This window comes from Theobroma cacao, chromosome 4 (assembly GCF_000208745.1).
Source record: "Theobroma cacao cultivar B97-61/B2 chromosome 4, Criollo_cocoa_genome_V2, whole genome shotgun sequence".
Lineage (NCBI taxonomy): Eukaryota > Viridiplantae > Streptophyta > Magnoliopsida > Malvales > Malvaceae > Theobroma > Theobroma cacao.
Genome location: NC_030853.1, coordinates 401,138 through 411,722, shown reverse-complemented (window position 1 = coordinate 411,722; position 10,585 = coordinate 401,138). Strand labels below are relative to the sequence as shown.

Genomic DNA, 10,585 nt, shown 5'->3' with positions numbered 1-10,585 from the left:
ACCACTCCTAATACTATTAACTATAAGGTTGTGGGTGCACCATTGCATTATCCATCAATGCCCCTCTCCTCGATCACTTGGCCCGGAGGAATCCTTGATTCCCAGCAGATCCAGAGCTTCAACCACATCATCAAGTTGAAGTCCCTGCCCTTGTCCGATAGGGCCTTCGGGTTTCACAATGGTGCCATGGAGATGTTCTGGTGAAAGCCTACGGGCTTCTGGAGTCGAAGCCAGTAGCATGAAGCTCAAGAAAACAATGAGGAGAAGGAAAGGGGGGGTTAATTTGAGTTTCATGGCCATGAATGGAGGTTAAACAAAGTAAGTTTATTGTGTTCTTTGTTTATGAGGATGAGTAGCTAGGCAGTTTGCATGGTTTATATAGGAAACGATGGTGAGCTTTGTTTGACTAGCAATGGTGGGAAAATGTTGGTAAGTTCAAAGACGTATGAGAAATGGGTTGATGTTAAGGAAGCAGGAAGGGAAATTCATTCCGGGAAGTTGTTCATATTTTCTGAGCTGGAATTTTTTGGAGGGTCAACTTTTGAGGATTAGATTAGACACAGTTCATTGAATTTGAAAACATAATTCTAGTCTAAACTGTTTAAGTTTACCAATTGCCCAATATAATTAGGTGGATTGTTTCATTTATTTCACGGATTGTGTTGTAACTAGACTTAACGTCTAAATGTTTAGATTAAGAGTCCACGAAGCTCACTTGCAAAGGGGTGCTTAGGTAATCTTAACAATAGATTTTAGCTGTCCTTCGAAAGGGTAGGTTAAATATTTCTCGACAATTACCAGTATAATAAGATATAGATATGTGTATGATATAAGGTACCCCGTTACCGATTGAAGTGTCGGATATGAAATCGTGAGGTGCTCGAGCTTTTGCAGATCTAGACGCCTCCCGGCCTGGTTCATTCCAATCCAAGTCCAACCTTGAAGGGAGACTAAGTTTAAAGTGCTTTCAACTTGTTAATCTTACGGTCATATACCATGTGACCTAAAAAATTAGAGGCACACGATGTTAATTATCTAAATCATTTGACTTGAAAAACCAACAGCTTAATAACAATATGCAACACGAAATTTGATGAATTTGAATTCAAAACAAATTTCTCTTAATCTAATATATAACCCAATTTTATGTAGCATGATACATGAAAAGTGCCATGAATCATGCCATAGCACAGTTGGTTTCAAAGTTTCAAACATATATATAATTTGCTTTTTGTACAATGAAGAGACGGAAATTAACACCGCAAAGCGCAAACCCTAAGCCTAACAACCCCAAAGTCTTGATAAATAAGATACTTAATATAAAGGTATTCGATTATTTGGTTCATTGGTTAGTGCATAATCTTTTATTTAAAAAACAAGATTTCAATTCTTTTTCTTCTAATTAAAAAAAAAACTTTATATAAGAAGGAGGAGCCGTGAAAGAACACAAATTAACCAGAGAAAGGTAAATTATGTGATCCTGCCATTAGCAAAAAGGCTAAATCTTAGAAAAACATGTTACCCTTTTCTTTGTAATTAACAAAACTTAGATGCCCCTTGTTAGTCAGCATGCAGTATATTCTTTTGCTGTATTGGTTAATGAAACAAAAAAAATATATATATAAGAGTAAATAGAAAATTTATATATTCTTCTGTATGTATACAAGGATTTGATGATATTTCTTCTATATATGACCCTTATGCAATGACCAAGGCAAGGGATTTATTTTCAACCATTACACATTACAACACCTTGAATTTATGTTGAAACTTAACACTAATGACAACGTTTTGTTTGCACCGTAGACTCTATATATATCAATGCCCTTCGCCGCCATTACTTGGTCCGGAGGAATCCTTCATTCCCAGAAGATCGAGAACTTGAACAACTTCATCAAGTTGAGGTCCCCCATTCTGCCGTTGGCTTGGGCCAGCCTTCATAATAGCACGGCCGAGATGATTCGGAGCGAACCGGCGAGCTTCCGGGGTGGAAGCTAGCAACATGAAGGTGAGGAAAGTGAGTAGGAGCAAGAAATGGAGGGTTTTGAGTTTCATGGCCATATCGTTGGAGGAAATTCAAAGAGTAATCAATAAACTTGTTTTGCTTGTTGTAAAGGATGAGTGGGCATCTTGCATGAGAGTGATTTATAAAGGGAATCATGATAAGCTTGCTTTGACTAAGGAAGCAGGAAAGGAAAATTCATCTGTGGAAGTGGAACATGTCTGAATTTGGAATTGTTGCAAGAGTCCAAGTCGACAAGATGGTAGAGACGAAGAATAAAAATTGGTCGACTTTACTTTATTTTCAAATGTTTGCTTTTTACCTATATATTGACCAGTTTGCGTTGATTTTTCCATTTAGTATCACGTAGATGCTGAGTTTTTAGAGCTTTCAAACTATCTTATATCAATTCCAACTTAGCAATTGTTATTCTCGATCTATCAATTTATTTATTTATTTATTTTTTGATTGGAAGAAAGTGATTTGAACTTTCTTTTTAATAGGAAGATCATGTACTAATAAATAGATCAAATGTTCCAATGCAAAAACCACACATTAAAAGGGGCATTCCGAGAATTGAACAATCGGCTTATTTGAATTATATATACCTAAACTTAAATTCAAATGTCATGAGTCCTAGGGTCAAGGTGTATGAATATTAATTATCAGTAATTAATTTTCTGAAATTTGGATTAAGCAGCAATTCTCATGAAAATCCAATGTGATTTATTAAGTCTAAACCCCCCAGGCCAAAACTCGATAAAGGTGTGGGTTTCAACAAAGCCCATAAACTTAAGATTGTTTATCACTAATATAAAAGATTTTATATATTTTTAAAATTAAAATTTTAAATATAATGTAATAAAAATAATAATTAAATTTTAAGAAATATGGGAACCAAATTCTCTGTTATTTATTTTTAATATTAAATATAAAACCAAAGTAATAACTAACAACTCTATCTAAGGCTTCATGAGCTGTTATTGTTAGCTGGTTTAGCTGTTACAATCTCCTAAATTCCCGCCGTTTCCGTTAAAAATAAATAAAAATTAAAAAAAAATCTTTTTATTAGAAAGAGAAGAAATGGCTCTCTCTCTGTCTCTCCTGAGAGCAAAATTCTTAATTTCTTTCTCTTTCTCGAGAAAGCGAGAGAAAGTGAGAGAGAATTCAATCACTTTCTCTCCCTTTCTCGTTCTATCTTTAATCGTAACGGGAATTTCCTGAGCGTGTTTCCATTTTTCCAAAAAGAATGTCGCAACTGCCTACGACGGAGGAGGAGACAGTCGTCGTCGAAGAGGACGTCCATGATCTCAAGTTCTCCAATGGAGGCTGCTGCTTTTGGATGCCTTGTCGCTCTGCCGTTAGATCAATCTGGTGGGAGCGAATTTCGACCGACGATACCAACTCCGCCGCCTCCACGAATACAAGTCACTACGTGCCGTGGTGGACCCGAGGGTGGAAGAAGGTTCGAGAATGGTCGGAGCTGGTAGCTGGACCGAAATGGAAGACGTTTATACGACGGTTCAACAAGAACAAAACCGGTAACGGAGGAATGAAATTCCATTACGATCCCTTGAGTTACTCCCTCAATTTCGACGAAGGACCGGGGCAAAACGGTCATTTCGATGAGGATTTTATGGACAGAAACTTCTCTTCCAGGTACGCCTCGTTGCCTGTCTCCACGAAATCCTCCATGGATTTTGGCAAAGACGGGCCCTTTCTCATCTGACTGTACACGTCATTCGCTTAAGCTATGGTTTTTCAGTTCACGTGACAGTCACTCGCACCAGATAGTTGTCGGCGTGGTCGTGGCTTACGTTAAGGTTAATCTTTTTTTTGTAAAGCAAAATATTAATTGTTTTTTTGTTGAGGATAATAAGAGAATAATATTTTTCCTGATATTGTTAGATGAGAGAAGGGAGAAGAGAACTTGTAAATGTCAAAAGGGTTGTTTTTGTTCTGGGAAATGTAAAATAATCAAAGAATTAATACAAATGTTCCTTTCCCATTTTTACCTAAGAATATCAGAGAGTTAAAAGAATGCCAAGGTGAGAAAGTAGCAATTCTTTTTGCTTTATATATAATTTAGGAGTTGGGGAGAAATTAAGTCAGCAACGTTTGGTATAGTGGCATCTACTTACCACATCTATTGAAACCCTTAGTTTTTGTGTCTTTTATTTTATATTTCAATTTCATGTTTTTCAATGAGTTGAATTGGAAACTATGGTTTTGGATCACGTATTTGGATGAAGTGGGCGTTAAGTTTGTGCTTGTTGATATTGGTATATGACATTTGATTGTATATAATTGATTATTGATGTTGAGATAAGTGGCCATGGTTTGTAGAGTCCTACTTTGTTTTTCAAGGTTTGTCAATTAGCTGTCCTTCTAACATAGTTAAAGGTCATTCAGAAGCTTTCAACTTGAGAAAAGTAAATGTCATTCTTGAAATGAATTTGCCTCCGGCACCAATTGGGCTCATTTTTTGTTGTATTTGATAACATTATGTATGAAGATCATGGTGATTCCTAGAAAGTCATTTTCATGGGCTACCATTTTGTACATCACCATTCCTTAAAACGAGATGCAATCTTTTTACTAATAAATAAAGAGAGAGAAAAAAACCTCTTTTAAATGAGTTGATGCCATTGAATCACAAGTTTCCTGTAGCTAATTTCATTTCACATTTTTACTACTGGAATCCCAATCCCACTGGGGTTTTTCCTCCTCTTTCAGTGGTGACAAAAGCCAGCCAAAAAAACAAAAAAACAGCATTGTCTTATGGGCTCCTAGTCCTGACTGTTATGGTGCAGACGAAGAACAGTTTTTAACAGGAAAGGAGTGCTTACGAGTTTACAAATTACTTGATTGTGATCCACCATTACTGGAAATTATTCTCCCTTTTCATCATTCTCTCATCTCAATGGCAAAGTCCTGTCTACATTCCACATTTCCTGCTGTATTTTTAATGCTGTCCCTGTAGAATCTTGCAGGTGTAGTTGTCAAGTCACTAATTCTCATGCGTTCTGTTTGCCACAGGGTTTTTAGCACATTCTCAACCCTTTTCTGATTGCAGACAATATGATAGGATCAACTTCTGAACTAGATCATGTTGGCCGATACCATTATTGTGCTGAATAATCTAATCTGTTTATCACCAGTAGGGCTGAGCAAACCTTTTCACTGGAAAAACAGGGATGGTAAAAGAGGGGGCTGGGTCAAAGCTCACATTATGGTTTGTCACCCAGTGGGCTGGGCTTAGCCCTTTCTATACCAGGCCCTGAGGTATATGAAAGAGACAAAAGTACCTCATTGTTGTCAAATGATATGATTCCGATTTCTGAGGTGGTTAACACTGAGCATTTCACAGCTTCACAGGATTGTAACAGGCAGGATTATGGAGCCCACCTTGGAAGTACTTTAATCAATTGTCATTGGTTGGTGACCGTGTGCCATGCTTTTATATTTGGATCTCAGAGATGACATTATCATTTCTCAACAGTCATTGTTGGACACTTCCTCTCAAGTGGGGCTGAAGATCATTTTCACATAGGTATCCCTTTGCAAAATACTACAGTTCATCACAACCACCACCCACCATCTGCATATTCTAAAAAATAATATATTGTAAACAAGAAATACCCTAAGACTTTATTATATAAATTAACATAATAGATGTTTAAAAGGAGATGATAATAAATTTGTTTGGATCATAAAATCTATCTAGGTCCACAATGACAACACTTGACATCCCTTCATGGCTTCATATCAGTATTTGTTTGTTTCTTCCCTTTTCTTTTCTATTTTTCCTCTTTCTACTCACTTTTGACTCTTATTTTATCCAAGTGTAAACACCTCTCCTCAAACTTGCTGCATTTTGACTGTTAAATAATGCAGTAGATAGCCTTGATTTTTAAATAAGAATGGATTTAGATTTAATGCAAAGGGTTTTGATTTCAACAAGGCCACATGGGAAGAGCAAAAGATGACCCCACAGTTTTAGCTGCCACAGCCAAGATTTTTGAATTAAAGGGCTCATCACAAGATTGAAAAAAATTCTGTCACACAGCTTTCGTGGATCCCACCATCATTGCACAACTGCCCACTCTCAAAGCCAAAGATCACTCTACACAACAGATTGAGTGCACATTATCCTAAAAGGGTTGATATATTAAAAAGTAAAAGGAGAAGGGCAGGGGGAAAAACCCCAGCTCATCAAAAGCCAAGAAAAGCAAAAGCATTAGGCTCCTGCCTTAGATCATGTTTAGACATATATAAACATCACTATACTTTGTTGGGGAGAGAGATTTTTTATAGGCTCAACATCAGTAGGGGAAAGTATGGAACTAGGCTAGCATGAATTGCCTATCTTGGGCAACAAATTAACAGTAGCATTGCATGGAAAAAGTTGCATCTTGAATGAGTATTATGATTTCCCTAAGTTGTGAGACATCATCCTTGCTTGAAACTACTCAAATTAGTACTCCATGTTTGACTTTGAACTAGCACACCCCTAAGGTGAACAACGTAAAATCAGTACCATTTCAACCGTAATCATTCAATCTTTACTAGACCATAACCTTCTCCATCACAAATTTACCAGTGGATTGACAACAAAACTGTCATGATGCAAATAAAATGATTCTGTTAGCAATGTCAAAGTTAACTAACAATCAAACATGATGACAATGGAGTTCTAGCTAAACACTAACACAACAGTCAAATTGCTCTGAGCAGCAACATTTCTTGTCATGCACTAAATATAATACTACATAGGCAGTGCAAACCCTTCAAATGAGATAAGATTGCTGAGATGTACAGTAGCATGGAACATATTGTATGAATATCTTCTTTATTTGATAAAAAGTATATGTATCTCTTCTTTTGCAGAACTAAGACATCATCATGAGTTCAGTAACACAGCTAGAATTAGAAGAAGAGTCATCAGCATAGTCTTACCTACGTGAATTCTATTCTCTCATTCAGTTCAAGTTACAACCAGCAAATGCCTTTGTGAGTAATTTTACTTTGAGGTTTCAGAACAAAAATATGTCACAACCAATCATTACAATTTTGAATTAGCATCACAAAAAAATTTTTAAAAGCAGGAGCTGAGCCAAAGCATAACAAGCTTTGATCAATTGAATAAATAGCTCAACCAGAAACCGCCAAAGAAATTACCTTTCATTTTTCTTGTGTTTTCTCCAACCATGGTAAGTCTGTATTAAGAGAAGAAGGCATGCCGATTTGGGCATCCGAAGAACTTGAAAATTTACCTTTCTTAGACCAAAGCCAGATCTTGGAAACAGAAAAGCTCTCCCCTTTGGCCACACTACTAATCTTTTTCGCCTCTGCATCCCTTTCTACTGAAGAATTCCCATTCTGTTCCAAACCTTTTGATAGCTTTACATCACAGCCACTGCTTCGATCATTAGACAGGGCAACCCTAAGATCTGAGTCACCTAGCACATACTGATATGAACCCATAGAAAAACACCTTCTTGCATCTAAATTGCTGCTACTAGTTTCTCCTCCTGCCTCCCCAGGTCCATCATTTAGCCTTCTGAATTTACCTAGCCTCACGGGCAAAACCCCCTTGTCAACAACAATTTCTTCCATTTCCACTGTTTTCTGACCGGGGGTATATCCATTTTCCCCATTACCAGCACACCCCTCATCTTCCCTTATGTCATCAAAATCAAAAATTGGATTTTCCATTGAAAACCCAGGAGTAAAAAGAGTACCTCTGCAAAGAGGGCATGTTGAGTTTGATAACAGCCAAGTGTCAATACAATTTATATGAAAAGCATGGCTACACATAGGAAGCAATCTCAGCTTATCTTTCTCAGAGAACTCACATAAACAAACAGCACAATCAAAAGGCTCTTTAAGACCAACTATTTCTCTGTACTGGAAAACAGGTAAAGCATCAATAAAGGCTTGATCTAAACCAGAATCATGGAGATGAAACAGTTGTTGTAGCTGCCTTTGGAGAGCATCAGAGGTAGACATTTCAGGGTATCTGTTAGACTGAGAAGATGTAGATGAAGATGGATGCTTTATAAGGAATCTAACAAGCAGATGTAGAAGACCAGAGATGAAAAATAGTACAGCCAAGATTACTATAATGAACAGAACTGCAGGACTAATTCTAGTACCAGAAGATGATGATGTTGATGATGGTGGAGGGTTTGAATCTTTATGAAAAGTAGTAGCAGCAGTATATGGAGATGGAGGAAGAGGTGGTGGATATTGAAAGTAACCATCTTTTTGCCTGATTTGATGATGATGAACCCAAGACATCTTCAAATGGTTATGCTCCAAAACCCAACTCTTTTCTTTGATTTCTAACATTCCACAGATTATATAGCTGCACTCAAGAACCATACTTCAAACCTCAAAACAGCCAAAAAAAAAAGCTCAGACCCAACTCATATTTCAGCCTAAAAACAATGCTCAAAACAATACCTTTCTTTTTCACTAGTATAAGAACACCATATACACCACAAGTTTCCTTTTCCTTCTTTGCATTAATATCTTCCAAAATCTTTTTTTAACACTACATGAAATAATAACCAAAAAGATAAGAAATTAGCAAAGTTTGAGCCTTTGAAACTTACCAAAACTTTTATAGTACTAAAAAAAAGAGGAAGCCTTATCAAGTTGGGCTTTTTTTCTTTAAGTAACTTAGAATGGGAGAAAGATGAGGAGAGTGGAGAAGGGTATCTAAATCCAAGTATTTATCAGAAAAAAAAAAAAAACCAATGTCGAAAAGCACTTTGGTTTTTGGGTTCTCTCTCTCTCTCTCTCTCTCTCAAAAGTGAGTCTCCTCCCCCTTCTAAGTTCTGGTGGAACAGAAAAGGGCAGGAGGAGAGAGTGGCAGGACAGGACAGCCAGCAGTAGTTTCCAAAGTGCGAGGTTAAAGGATGCCAAAAAGAAGCACTGGAATTTGGCCCCACTTGCTAATTTGAGCGCGTGGGATTCAAATGGTCAACCACAAACAGACAATGTGATTCTGTCCTCGGCTATGTTTGGGCTTTTGTGAGGTTGGGCTAAAAAGTCTGAAAAGGATTTTGGACTTCGATTACTTGAGTTTCATTTACTGAATTAGGGGGCTAGGGTTGGAGACTACAGTAAGATAGGTGTGTCTTTGATTAATGACATGAAAATGACTTGATTTTTACACTTGGAGGAAGCTTAAAAGTATTGGAAAAAAAAAGCTATACACATTAATAATCTTTAAATATAGTGTACTGAAATTATGACTTTTTTATTCACACATTGATGGCATGGCACACCACCTAATTCAAGAACTTTTGTATTAGGATATTGATAATGTAGACTTCTTTTTATACATAAAGTCCAAGTATTTGGACAACAATATCAAAATCCACAACAAAAAGATAGAGCAATGTACCTTTTTATAATCAAAATCCAACCTAATTCCTATTATTATGCAATCAATGCTTCAGCAGTCTCCTCAACTACCCATTCAAGCAAAGATTAAGAATTGCATTAAGAACATGAAAACACTTCATTCAATGATCGAGTTACAAAGGTTTCTGTTGCACATAGATATAGTTTATTTGTCACCTTTCATGAGTGAGTTTGGTTTTACTATATGTGTTAGGTAACCTGTATTTGTTACTTGTCTTGGGTTTGGCTTTGGAGTGTGGAAGATGTGAATGCTTCTTGAGTCTTCATCTTAATGTTAAAGGCAAATTAGGTGAAGGTTTTGGATGACAATCAGACATTAGTTGGATATTTGAGGAAGGGACAGATGACTTTTAGGTGATAGGGTTGAGATTTCTGTAGTTGGGCACTCCTTATGATTTAGGAGTGAGCTTTCCTTTAATTATTTCAATTTGCAAACCATGATTTGGGTGATGATGGATGATGATGATCTGCCACGCATTATGGATATAGTGAGCGCAAAAGTGTGTGATCAAGCTAATAATATTTCCCAATGTAGGGACAATCTGTGGGAAAGCTGGAGAAGAAACTTAATTTATCAAGCAATGGAAACGTAACAAATGTTTATGGGATGTTTGATTTCATGTTTCCAATGATTGTCAAGTCATGTAGTTTCAATTCATAAATATTGAAGGATAGATTCTGAAAGTGACATCCCACATTTTATGAGAATCACGGTATCTGTCAGTCTGCAGAAGTAAAAGCATATATGCTTTCTGGTCTCAGATTCTATAATTCCTTGCTTGACCAGCGGAGCACTCGGAAAAGAAATTTCTGTATGCCAACAAACAAGTGCTCAAACCCATGACTATGTTCACTACTAGTGGAGCATTTCTTCTAATGGAAATTGGTGCTCACCCTTAATCTTTTCTATTCATTCATAGCATTCCTGATACCACTAATTATCCATTGAGTTGTTGGTGCAATTTTATCCACACTGACTTTGAGCTACATTAGTTCAACGCCAACAGAAAACCTAGTGCCCATCAAGCAAAGGATGCTGACATGCCAACAGACAAGGGACATCAAAATGGATAGAGGCCTGCCATTGTCAGAGGCTATGGTGACCTGGTGGTCATGAGTTCATGTTGTGGAAAATGCCCTCTTTGC

At 37.0% G+C, this 10,585-nt stretch overlaps 2 protein-coding genes across 5 annotated transcripts; one reads left to right on the top strand and one right to left on the bottom strand.

Moving 5' to 3' along the window:
• On the top strand, positions 3,078–4,024 carry LOC108661758. The gene has a single exon (XM_018119570.1). It carries the CDS (start codon positions 3,252–3,254, stop codon positions 3,729–3,731), a length of 480 nt encoding a protein of 159 aa, XP_017975059.1. The 5' UTR covers positions 3,078–3,251; the 3' UTR covers positions 3,732–4,024.
• Positions 4,651–8,908, bottom strand: LOC18600728 (RING-H2 finger protein ATL46). Of its 4 annotated transcripts, XR_001927545.1 has the most exons (3): positions 7,184–8,908; positions 5,311–5,603; positions 4,651–5,185 (listed from the first exon to the last, which is right to left on the bottom strand). XR_001927545.1 is itself a non-coding variant. In XM_018119569.1 (2 exons), exon 1 carries the CDS (start codon positions 8,387–8,389, stop codon positions 7,187–7,189), a length of 1,203 nt encoding a protein of 400 aa, XP_017975058.1. In that variant the 5' UTR covers positions 8,390–8,908; the 3' UTR covers positions 4,651–5,612; positions 7,184–7,186. The 4 variants fall into 4 exon arrangements, 3 of the variants coding, with proteins under 3 accessions (XP_017975058.1, XP_007031413.2, XP_007031412.2); XM_018119569.1 differs by having other exon boundaries at positions 4,651–5,612; XM_007031351.2 differs by having other exon boundaries at positions 4,651–5,603.

Bases quoted from the DNA above. Each gene is read 5' to 3' on its own strand.
- LOC108661758 (XM_018119570.1), top strand. From the start codon at position 3,252: ATGTCGCAACTGCCTACGACGGAGGAGGAGACAGTCGTCGTCGAAGAG.
- LOC18600728 (XM_018119569.1), bottom strand. From the start codon at position 8,389: ATGGTTCTTGAGTGCAGCTATATAATCTGTGGAATGTTAGAAATCAAA.